The 12,760-nt window shown below is 46.0% G+C and overlaps 1 protein-coding gene across 1 annotated transcript; it reads left to right on the forward strand.

The window, feature by feature from the left end:
- Positions 1-5,613: 5,613 nt before the first annotated feature.
- Zg16 (zymogen granule protein 16) lies at positions 5,614-7,149 on the forward strand. Its single transcript, XM_042666778.1, has 3 exons — positions 5,614-5,683; positions 5,844-5,976; positions 6,718-7,149. The coding sequence occupies exons 1-3, from the start codon at positions 5,629-5,631 to the stop codon at positions 7,031-7,033; spliced, it is 504 nt and encodes a 167-aa protein (XP_042522712.1). The 5' UTR covers positions 5,614-5,628; the 3' UTR covers positions 7,034-7,149.
- Positions 7,150-12,760: the final 5,611 nt, after the last annotated feature.

Genomic DNA, 12,760 nt, shown 5'->3' on the forward strand with positions numbered 1-12,760 from the left:
TACTGTGGCTCTGGTGGTAGATTGCTAGCCTTGAGCAAAAGAAGCTCAGGGACAGTGCCCAGGCCCTGACCTCAAGCCCCAGGATTGGCAAAAAAATAAAATAATGTAATATAAAGAAATGCTGGAAGCCACGCACTGGTGGCTCATTCCTATAATCCTAGCTACTCAGGAGGCTGAGATCTGAGGATCATGGTTCAAAGCTGGCCAGGGCAGGGAAGTCCATGAGACTCTTATCTCCAGTTAACCACCAGAAAACTAGAAGTGGTGCTGTGGTTCAAAGTGGTACAGTGCTAGCCTTGAACAAAAGAGCTCAAGGACAGTGCCCAGGCCCTGAGTTCAAGCCCCATGACCAAAAGAAAAAAAAAGAAACAAAGAAGGACTTCAACCCAGAATTGTCTTCATGTCTTCTTCCCAATACAGTTTCTTCTCCAAAAGACTATAAGAAATCAAAGAAAACTCAAATCCAAATCTGCAAGAAGAGAGACAATGACAGGAGAAAGACAGACCATGGAGATGCCTCTTACAGTCTCCATGCAGCTAGGACCAAAGGTACAGACCCTCCTTATTTCCTTACGGCACGCCCAGCTGGCCAGGTGTCCTTCTAGAGGTGACTCAGTTGGGGTGCTAGGAGCCTCAATTTAGTTGAGGAGGACTTTATCAGAGTACACAGATAAATGACTATAAAGAGTAATTTGAGTCATAGGAGGGCAATGTAGGAAGCATCAAGGAAGGCCGGGGGAAGGAAGGAGGAATTCTATTTGAAGAGGAGGAGCTGGGAGGAAAGGTGGGCATGGAGCCATGGAGGGATCCTCTGAGCAGACATGAGGCTACCAGATGGACTGAAGGGAAGGGATTCAGGTAGCTAGGGGAACTTGAGCAATAAGTGGAGATGACCCACCATAAGCCCGCACAGGGCTGGGCTGTGGGGCTGAGGGGGTGGAGGGACAGCCCTTACAACTTCACCAAGTCACTGGCTTATTCATGGGAACAGTTAAGGATGAGCAGAAAAGAAGTGTTCAAATGGCTGGGAATGTGGCTTAGTGGTAGAATGCTTGCCTAGCATACATGAAGCCCTGAATTTGCTTACTTAGTACCACATAAACAGAAAAGGCTGGAAGTGGCTCTATGGCTCAAGTGGTAGAATGCTAGCCTTGAGCAAAAGAAGCTCAGGGATAGTGCCTAGGCCCTGAGTTCAAGCCCCAGGACTGGGGAGAAAAAAAAGAAGAAGTTCTCAAATGTGATTTATGCTAAGTAAGACTTTTCGTTCCTCCTTGTGTGGAAGACTGATACGGAAGCAAATAGGAAGAAAACATTCTTTCTGTGCATAAGTACTGGTACTTGAACTCAGGACCTGGGTGCTGTCCCTGAGCCTTTTTGTTCAAGGCTAGCACTCTACTACTTGAGCCACAGCACTTGCAGCTTTCTTAATAGTTTTTTGAGATAAGAATCTCACAGACTTTCCTACCCGAGCTGGCTTTAAACCCCAATCCTCAGATCTCAGCTTCTTGAGTAACTAGGATTCAGTGCCCCACAGAATTTTTCTTTCTTTCCTTTTTCTAAACAGGACAGACATCTTGTTGTTTATTTGGAAATATACTTTAAAGCATTTTTTTTTTTTTTTTGGTCCGGTTGTGGGGCCTGAACTCTGGGCCTGAGCGCTGTCCCTCAGCTCTTCAGCTCAAGGCTAGCACTCTACCACTTGAGCCACAGCGCCACTTCTGGCTTTTTTTCTTTTTGCTTATATGGTGCTGAGGAATCGAACCCAGGGCCTCAGGCATGCAAGGCAAGCGCTCTACCACTGAGCCAACTTCCCAGACCTAAAGCATTTTTTTGAAGCACTGGTGGCATGAGCCACTGTGGTTGGCCCATGAGATTTCTATGTGAAATTAACCATCAAAAAGTCAGAAGTGGCTGGGTGCTGGTGGCTCACACCTGTAATCCTAGCTATTCAGGAGGCTGAGATTTGAGGCTTACAGTTGGAAGCCAGCCCAGGTCAAAAAAAAAAAGTCCCAGTGAGACTCTTAACTCCAATTAACCACTCAAAAACTGGAAGTGGCCCTATGGCTTAGGCTGGTAGAGTGCTAGCCTTGAGCACAAAGAAGCTCAAAGACAGCACCCAAGTCCTGAATTCAAGCCCAACTGACCCCAAAAAAGTCATTGGTGGAGCTGTGACACAAGTGGTAGAACACTAGCTTTGAGCAGAAAAGCCAGAGACAGTACCCAGGTCCTGACTTCAAGCCCCAGGATTGGCATACACAGAGAGAGGGGTGGGGGAGAGGGAGACAAAGAGAGTACAAGGGCATAACTAAACAAAACATCCAAAGATGGGTCATGGTGCTTGCCTATAATTCCAGCCCTCAGGAGGCCGAAGCATTAGGATCATCTATTTGAAGCCAGCCTGAGCTACAAGGCAAGAGCCTGTAAAAACCAAAAACAATAACAATAAAAGAATGAGGTCAAAATTATGTCACCAGGATATGCTTATCTGGAACTTGGAGAGGCATCCTTGGCAGCAAGTCTGGCTCCTCTCCGAGAATCTACCACCCAAGAGCCACACCCTATTTCCGCTCCCCGGGGCAGGACTCCTTTTGCTATCTGGGATGACTCTTTAGGCCCAGATGGTGAACCTGTAAGGGCAGGGGCAGGGTGCTCTGAATGCTTAGCTTCTGGTCAGTAAGGACTGATACTGCTTATTCCAGCTGCTCCCTGGGCTCCATCCTTCCTGCCACTAGGAAGGCTGTGTGGATTCAGTAGGTCAGAGGGCAAATCATATAGGAGATAGGCAGTAGGACTTATGGATCAGTTCCAGGGACTTTAGGTTGAGAGAATTCCAGCCTGGAAGAGAAGGGCCTAAAGAGAGAAGAAATCTATAGCACCATCGTTGGTATATTACAGACCTTAGGAGAAAAAAAATGGTCCTATAGACACGGCCATGATGTCTTAGGAGACTTGAGAACTCCAAATCCATTGAGAAGGACCCATAAACCTTCATTCCTCAGCTCCCTCTTTACCCACAAGACTTTCTGGAAGAGGAGGAAACATGCAGGCTCGGGGTTCATGTGCGGCTCTAAGTCACCCCTTTCATAAAAAAAAAGGTTTTTTTGTTTTGCTTTGTGCCAGTCCTGGGATTGAACTCAGGGCCCAGGAACTGTCCTTGAGCTTTTTTTTTTTTTTTCTCCTCAAGGCTAGAGCTCTAGTACTCCAGCCACAGCTCCACTTGCAGCTTTTTAGTGGTTCATTGGAGATAAGAGTCTCACAGACTTTCCTGGCTGGACTGTTTTTGTTTGTTTGTTTGTTTTTGTTTTTTGGGTCCGGTAGTGGGGCCTGAACTCTGGGCCTGGGCGCTGTCCCTCAGCTCTTCAGCTCAAGGCTAGCGCTCTACCACTTGAGCCACAGCGCCACTTCCGGCTTTTTTCTTTTTTCTCATGTGTTGCTGAGGAATGGAACCCAGGGCCTCTGGCATGCAAGGCAAGCGCTCTACCACTGAGCCACCTTCCCAGCCCCCCTGGACTGGTTTTAAATGATCATTCTCAGATCTCAGCCTCTGAGTAGCTAGGATTACAAGCATGAGCCACCAGTGCCTGGCAAAGAAGAGTTTTGGGAAGGTCTTGCAGATTAATAGATGGATGGGAGGGAAAATATATCAAGTATGAATCATGGTAGAATCTGTATGGGAGTTATATGAGTGCTCCCTTTACAAGTCATTAAACTTTATGTTTGGATTTTTCATAATGAAGTATCAGTATAAGGAAAGAAAAAAATGTTAAGTAAATGGTAGGCACTGATCACTATAAAGTGTTGGGAATGCATTCCTTTTCTGAAAATTTATATTTCAACATTGCCTGCAGAAGGCAATGTTTATCATGACAGAGAACAGATTTCAGGTGATTTAATTTTCTTTCTTTTTCTTTTCTTTTATTTATTTATTTATTTATTTATTTTGGGGGGGGGTCCGGTCGTGGGGCCTGAACTCTGGGCCTGGGCGCTGTCCCTCAGCTCTTCAGCTCAAGGCTAGCGCTCTACCAAGTTGAGCCACAGCGCCACCTCCGGCTTTTTACTTTCTGCTTATGTGTTGCTGAGGAATCGAACCCAGGGCCTCAGGCATGCAAGGCAAGCGCTCTACCACTGAGCCGCCTTCCCAGCCCACTTTTTTTTTGTTGTTGTTGGTTGTGGGGCTTGAACTCTGGGCTTGGGTGCTGTCCCTCAGCTCTTCAGCTCAAGGCAAGAACTCTACCACTTGAGCCACAGCACCACTTCCAGTTTTATGGTGGTTTATTGGAGATAAGAGTTTCATGGACTTTCCTGCCCGGGCTGGCTTTGAACCGTGATCCTCAGATCTCAGCCTCCTTAGTAGCTAGAATTACAGGCATGAGCCACTGGCGCCTGGCAGTTGCTGACTTTTCTAAAGTTTATTCTATCCCTTCTGCAATTGGGCAATTAGCCTGGAGTGGATCCCACTTTGTAATCATTGGAGGAGGGGTGGATAAGATGTTCCAGACTCTGTGTGACATCTAATCCTAAGAGGTTGATCATATTTGCCCAGGAGGTGAGGTTCGCACGATAAAGGGCAGGGGAAGGGCTTACGCTTGGTATAAAAGATCTGGAAATTTCTGGGGGGTTACTTTGCATCTGACCCTGGGAGGTAAGGACTGAATTGGTGGGGAGGGATTCAAATCTGAGCTGGACTGAGTGGAAGAGGAGCATTGTGTGATAGTGAAATGGGGCATATGGATCTGAGCTAGTTTTAAGTAGACCAGACACCTGGGATCTAATATCTTGAGCTCATCCCAAATCTTTCCGCAACTTCTTGGCCTATCCCAGCAGCTTCTTGGGACACTGGTGTCCCCACCATCTCTTCTATTGCTAGCAACAGTCCCTAAGTGACACAGAGGCACCTCTAAAATGCCTTCTGATTTGAGAGCTGGGGGTGGGGGAGCCAGGGATTAAATCTTGCTCCAAGCCAGGCATCCATGGCTCATGCCTGTAATCCTAGCTACTCAGGAGGCTGAGATATAAGGATCACAGTTCAAAACCAGCCCAGGCAGGAAAATCTGTGAGACTCTTCTCTCCAATTAACCACCAGAAAACTGGAAGTGGTGCTGTGGCTCAAGTGGTAGAGTGCTCACTTGGAGCTGAAGAGCTGAGGGACAGCGCCCAAGCGCAGAGTTCAAGCCCCAGGATCGACACCCCCCGCCCCCCCAAAAAAAATATTGTTCCATAGACTAATCTACCACAAGCTAGCTTCAGCTAGTTTTATTCATATGGTTAGTCTGAAAAGCTAAACCATCCTTACATTTTGGGAATGTCCTTTTCTTCCTCTTTGGAAAATGAGACTCCTACTTGGTGTGAGGATGGAAGGGGGCTTGACTCTTCTAAACGTGGACAGAGTTAGGGGAAAAGGATGGCCACAGGGAAAGCCAAAGGGATTAAGGACACAGAAGACAGGTATTTAAGAGGCACAGGACTATTGATGAACGGTTTTCTGTAGGCTCAAGACTGAGATCTGCTTGGTATGAATAAAAAGACTGAAAAGTTCAGGCCCAAATGGCAGGCCAAGAATGCCTATAGTATACATTAAGTTTAGAGAAAAAAGAATCATCCTTTTCTCCTTCCCATTCCAGCCCCAGAATGTTGACCATTGCTCTCCTAGTCCTTCTTTGTGCCTCAGCCTCTGCCAATGCCAGTAAGTAAGATGGTAATAGGGCTCCAAGAAGACAGCTTCTATATTGCTGTTGGTCAAAGTGTTGACAAGTTGACTTGAGGTGATGGAAAGAATGGGAATGGTGGGAAGCAACTGAGCTCTCCAGGAGATTTCACTCTCTAAATCCTTCTCTCCCCTCCAGTTCGGCCCAGATCCTCCTCCTATAATGGGGAGTATGGAGGTAGTGGAGGACAGCGCTTCTCCCATTCTGGGAACCAGTTGGAAGGCCCAATCACTGCCATCCGTGTCCGTGTCAACAATTACTACATTGTAGGGTAAGACTGCGGTGGCTCAGTGGTAGAGTGCTTGCCTTGCATGCCTGAGGCCCTGGGTTCGATTCCTCAGCCCCACATAAGCAAAAAGAAAAAAAGCTGGAAATGGCACTGTGGCTCAAGTGGAAGAGTGCTAGCCTTGAGCTGAAGAGCTGAGGGACAGCGCCCAGGCCCAGAGTTCAGGCCCCACGACCGGACCCAAAAAAAAAAAAAAAAAGATAGGGTAAGACTGAGTTCATATGGTTTGGAGATCCTCTCTGATCTTACTAAACTGAAAAGTCTTCATTCACTTTGGATCACATCTGCTTCAATCACCAAGGGGGATAACAGGTAACTAGTAACAGGTATTAAGATTCTAGATCTGTGCTGTTCAGAGTTAGGTACTAAGTTCACCTCTTCCAACATACAAAAACTTAGCACATCAAAGACCCCTAGAATTGCCAGGTCCTGGTGAACTCACGCCTGTAATCCTAGCTACTTAGGAGGCTGCGATCTAAGGATCAAGGTTTGAAGACAGCCTAGGCAGGAAAGTCCAAGAGACTCTTACCTCCAATTAACCACCGGAAAAGCCAGAAGTGGAGTTGTGGCTCAAGTGATGAGTGGTAGACTTTAGTGAAGAGCTAAGGGCGGTGCTCAGGCCCTGAGTTCAAGCACCAGGACTGACACCAAAAGGAAAAAAAAAAAAGAGGTTCTGAACATTGATAAACTTGTCTTTCTTCCTTTCCTCCTCAACCCTACCCCCAGTCTCCAGGTGCGCTATGGCAAGGTGTGGAGCGACTATGTAGGTGGGAAGCAGGGAGACCTGGAAGAGATCTTCCTGTACCCTGGGGAATCAGTGATCCAGGTGTCTGGCAAGTACAAGAGATACTTGAGGAAGCTGGTCTTTGTGACCGATCAGCACCGCTACCTAGCTTTTGGGAAAGACACAGGCACGAGTTTCAATGCTGCTCCCTTGTACCCCAATACCGTCCTACGATTCATCAGTGGCCGAGCTGGTTCCCTCATCAACGCCATTGGCCTGCACTGGGACTACTACCCCAGTGAGTGCAGCAGCTGCTAAACTCCTCCTCCTCCTCCTCCTTGGCAGTAGCTCTAGTGGGCACAAGTTCTTTTATCACTAACCCCCATACACATACATGACTTAATAAAGTGATAATGCTAAAGCTGGTAAAAATATGCTAACCTAATTTCTGGCTATTGATTGGACATGAACCTGGGAAAAAGTGGGAAGTATCAGAATCTAGCGTTCTTTCATTTCTTCTTGGTGCGGGTCCTGGAGCTTGCACTCAAGGCCTCATACTTTTGCTTAGGTTTTTCACCCAAGGCTGGTGCTCTACTACTTGAGCCACAGCTTCACTTTCAGCTTTTTGCTAGGTCATTGGAGGAAAGTCTCTTGGATTTGACTTCCCAGGCTGGGTTTGAACCTTGATCCTTAGATCTCATCTTTCTGAGTAGCTAGGATTATAGCATTAGCCACCTGTACAGGCTTTGGGGGTTTCCTTTTAATTTATCAGAAAGAGATAAGATTCCAGTTTACTCCAACACTTTTCAAGGTTAACTGCTAAAAATGTTGACCCAACAGGAGTTCTGAGGCTCCAGTAAAGCCTACTGATCTATTGCCAAAACCTCAGGTGTTCTATTCTCCTGCTCAAGTGTTACTTACTACTTCCCTTGATAAAGTACTTCACAGCCAGAAGAATGTCACCTCACTCGGTAGACTTAAATCTATTCACAGAATGTAGTGAGCCTGGAACAGTATCCTAGAACTTAACTCCTGAAGTTAAGTCGGTCGGTATGCCTAAGGCCTCTGCCCTCATTCTCTGGCCCAGGTGTCACCCTTGTATTCTTGCTTAGCTTTTTCAGCGCTAGGATTCTTTCTTCATGTAGCCATAGCACAGGGTAAATTCTGTCCAACCTATGCTTAAAAATGGACATCCTAGCCACGCTATGGTGGCTCATGCTTGTAATCCTAGTTAATCACGAGGCTGAGACCTGAGGACTGGGGTTTAAAGGTTGCCCAGGTAGGAAAGTTCATGACTCCTATCTCCAATTAACCAGCACAAAGCCAGAAGTGGAGCTGTGGCTCAAGTAGTAGAGCACTAGGCTTTAGCACAAAAAAAAAACCCAAATAAACAAAATACCCTCAGGGACAGCACTTATGTACTGAGTTCAAGCCCTAGGACCAGCATTAAAAAAACAAAAACAAAAACAAAACAACAGCAACCAGGAAAGCTCAAAGTGGTGAGATTTTTATTATTGGTTGTTAGAATATAAGGGGTTCTTTAGAATTCAGAAAAACATCAAGGTGACTGGATGGATTTAGGCAAAGACACACGTTGCTTTGGAAGTAAATTTTAGAACGTCTACTTCCTAGTCCTAGAATACTAATAAGAGCTTTGGGTTGGGAGTGACAGACAATTACTCATTGCTCCCAACAGATTTATTCACAGAAACTGTGAGAATCACATTTCTTCTCAGTTACGCAAAGATAATAGTCACATACAATTATATAAAGAAATATTAACATAGAAATAAACATGCTGGGCACCAGTGGCTCATGCCTGTAATCCTAGCTACTCAGGAGACTGAGATCTGAAGATCATGGTTGGAAGCCAGCTTGGGCAGGAAAGTCTGTGGGACTCTTTTCTCCAATAAACCACTCAATAAACTGGAAATGGCACTGTGGCTCAAGTGGTAGAGTGTTTGTCTTGAGCTGAAGAGCTGAGGGACAGTACACAGGCAGAGTTCAAGCCCCATGACTGACAAAAAAGAAAAAAAAGAAATAAACTTGTGACTACTCTGTTTTACTTTATATCAAATTCCTTTATTTCTTCTACACATCTAATATCATGGAGCAGATTATGCCACTGTAATTTGTAATTTTTTTGTTGAGATATATATAACGCAAAATTCATACCCTTAAAGTGTACAATTCAATGGTTTCTAGGATATTCACAAGGTTAACTAGCCATCATCCCTCTAATTCCAGAATACTGTCAGCATCCCAAAAGGAAGACCTTAAATCCCTGGTAACCAGGGGCTGGGAAGGTGGCTCAGTGGTAGAGCGCTTGCCTTGCATGCCTGAGGCCCTGGGTTCGATTCCTCAGCAAAAAAGAAAAAAGCTGGAAGTGGCGCTGTGGCTCAAGTGGTAGAGTGCTAGCCTTGAGCTGAAGAGCTGAGGGACAGCGCCCAGGCCCAGAGTTCAGGCCCCACGACTGGACCCAAAAAAAAATCCCTGGTAACCAGTCATTTACTTTGTTTATATTTGCCTAATCTACACATTACATGTAGGAATAATAGAATAATGTGGGCTTTTGTTTATTTTTTTATTTTTGGGTCTGGTCGTGGGGCCTGAACTCTGGGCCTGGGCACTGTCCCTCAGCTCTTCAGCTCAAGGCTAGCGCTCTACCACTTGAGCCACAGCACCACTTCCGGCTTTTTTCTTTTTGCTTATGTGGTGCTGAGGAATTGAACCCAGGGCCTCAGGCATGCAAGGCAAGCGCTCTACCACTGAGCCATCTTCCCAGCCCTAATGTGGGCTTTTGTGTCTGTTTCATTTATTTAGTATGCTTTTATGGAACTCAGTATTTTATTCCTTAATATAACAGATTTCCTTGACAAATCAGATGTCTGGTTCTATGATAGCCTTCAAACCAGTGGTTTTCACACTGTACTAAGTAAAGCTACCACAGCAGAAGATTAAATGACTGACTGAATGGAGGTCCTGGCTTTTGGCTAGTCTACATAGAAGGTTTCTTTAAAACATTGTATTTGAAGAAAAATATCCTTTACTTAAAAAAAGTTTAAAAATTGCTGAATCAAATATTTGAAATTGTTGCCAGGCACCAGTGGCTCACGCCTGTAATCCTAGCTACTCAGGAGGCTGTGATCTGAGGATTGCAGTTCAAAGCCAGCCTGGAGAGGAAAGTCCACCAAAAAGCCAGAAGTGAACAGTGGCTCAAGTGTTAATGTTATCCTTGAGCAAAAATAATCTCAGGGACAGTGCCCAGAAGCTCAGTTCCAATCCTTGGTCTGGCACCCAAAGAAGTAACCAACCAAATTTTTTCTGGGGGTATCAAGGAAGACTGTGGAGGAAGGGATGTGTGTGAATGTGTGTGTACATATATGTGTGTGTGTGTGTGTGTGTGTGTGTGTGCTATGTGTAGGTGAGCAATACTAGAGCCCAGCTTATGTAAAAATAGATAGATATGAAAACTACAGGGCTGAGAGTATAGATAAGTGGTAGAACTTGTGCTTAGCAAGAACAAAGCCCAGAAATGGAGGGCTGGATGTCAGGAAGAAAAGAAAAGGGCTGGGAAGGTGGCTCAGTGGTAGAGCGCTTGCCTAGCATGCATGAGGCCCTGGGTTCAATTCCTCAGCACCACATAAGCAGAAAAAACTGAAGTGGCACTGTGGTTCAAGTGGTAGGGCACTAGCCTTGAGCTGAAGAGCTGAGGGACAGTGCCCAGGTCCAGAGCAGGCCCCAAGACCGACAAAAAAGGGAAGGGAAGGGAAGGGGTGGGGAGGGGAGGGGAGGGAAGGGGAGGAGAATGGGAAGGAGTAGGGGAAGGGAAAGGGGAAGGGAAGGGAAGGGAAAGGAAATATCCAAATATAGGTGGGTAACTAGATGTATTTTGCATCTGGGCAACGAATAAAGCCCCATGTGAATGGATCCATCACATACATCCACAAGTAGGCAGGTAGACACAGGAGAAAGATTATTACAAAGTTTGTTTGAGGAGACATATTTCCCCCGGAGAGGGAGCACATGACATCTGTCCCTATCCCCTTTCCCCATAGTAAGGGAGTCTGGGGGTAGGAAGTGAGGTAGAAGGGTCTGGGTGGAGAGAGGAAGAGGCCAGCTGTATGTCAGGAACTCCAGGGCTGGGAGAAGTCAAGGGCTGGGAGGAGCTCAGGTCTGGGTGGAGCTGAGGACCAAAGCTTTGTGGGCATAATGCTTACACCATGAAAAGGCAGGCATTATGAATATCATATCATACTAAGTACTTTAAGCTTTCATTTATGGCCTACAGAGAGCCAATGAACCAAAATTTTAACCAGAAAACTGATAATATTTCTATAAAAGCATCATTTTTCTGTGCTAAGTAGAGAAAAGACTGCAGGTAAAGCAGAATAAGAAGGTAGTTAATAGGTGGGCACTGGGTGGCTCATGCTTGTAATCCTAGCTACTCAGGAGGCTGAGATCTGAGGCTTGAGGATTCAAAGTCATCTGCTGCAGGAAAGTCTGTGAGATTCTTATCTCCAATTAACCACCAGAAACCCAGAAGTGGTGCAGTGGCTCAAAGTGGTAGAGTGCTACCCTTGAGCAAAAGAGCTCAGGGACAGCACCCAGGTCCCGAGTTCAAGCCCCATGACCAACAACAACAGAAAAAGAAGGTAGTTAATAAACTAAATCTGGACTAGAGAATGATGAATGTCTGAACAAAGACAGTAATACCATGAAGAATTTGGAACATTGAGGGTAGAAGGGAGACACTGAGGAACTTAATAACTGAATTCCTAACTGTGAGTAAAGGAGTACCAGCTAACTGGGAAGAGAAGGAAGTCATTTTCTGAGATGAGAATAAAGACTTTCTGAAGGGTTTTTGTTTTGTGTTTTTCAGGCCTTGAATTCAAGTCCTGGGGGCTGTCTGAGCTTTTTCACTGAAGGCTGGAGTTCTACCACTATGAGCCACAGCACTACTTCCAGATTTTTTATTTTTATTTTTTTATTTTTGTCGGTTGTGGGGCCTCAACTCTAGGCCTGGGCGCTGTACTTCAACTCTTTAGCTCAAGGCTAGTGCTCTACCATGTCCGGCTTTTTTTGCTTATGTGGTGCTGAGGAATCGAACCCAAGGCCTCATGCATGCAAGGCAAGCACTCTACCACTGAGCCACTTTCCCAACTCCTACTTCCAGATTTTTGGTGGTTACTTGTTGATAAGAGTCTGTTGGATTTGTCTATCCTGGCTAGCTTTGAACTGCAATCCTCAGATCTGAACCTTCTGCATAGCTAGGATTATAGGTGAGAACCACCAGCGCCTGGCTTCACATTTTGTTGTTTTTCTTTTTTGGGTCTGGTCGTGGGGCCTGAACTCTGGGCCTGGGCGCTGTCCCTCAGCTCTTCAGCTCAAGGCTAGTGCTCTACCACTTGGGCCACAGTGCCACTTCCGGCTTTTTTCTTTTTGCTTATGTGGTGCTGAGGAATCGAACCCAGGGCCTCAGGCATGCAAGGCATGCGCTCTACCACTGAGCCACCTTCCCAGCCCTCTGTTTATTTCTTTAGCTCCTCTTTCAATGCTTGTAAACGAACCTCTTGTATTTGGGTCATTGGAACACTCATTTTATCATATAAAATGACTGTTACCTGATTCTAGAATAGCAAATAACACCAACCGCTTTTGATGGGTGGCTCATAATGGTAAAATTCAAAGTTTAGTTTATGTCAACCCTGGCTAAGCTTCCAGAAGAGATGGAGAACTATTTAACAGTTTGTCGACCTCAGACCTTGGGTGTCAAGCAGGCCCGCTACCTAGTAAGGAGCGCTGAGCTAGTGTGCTGGGCCAGGACAAGCGACATAAGGGGACAAGCAGTGGTTTTAGGCTCGGCAAAGGGCAAGCATAGGGGCTGGGAAGGTGGCTCAGTGGTAGAGCGCTTGCCTTGCATGCCTGTGGCCCTGGGTTCGATTCCTCAGCACCACATAAGCAAAAAGAAAAAAGCCGGAAGTGGAGTTGTGGCTAAAAGTGGTAGAGCGCTAGCCTTGAGCTGAAGAGCTGAGGGACAGCACC

Source organism: Dipodomys spectabilis, unplaced genomic scaffold (assembly GCF_019054845.1).
Source record: "Dipodomys spectabilis isolate Male_0828 unplaced genomic scaffold, ASM1905484v1 ptg000366l, whole genome shotgun sequence".
Classification (NCBI taxonomy): Eukaryota; Metazoa; Chordata; class Mammalia; order Rodentia; family Heteromyidae; genus Dipodomys; species Dipodomys spectabilis.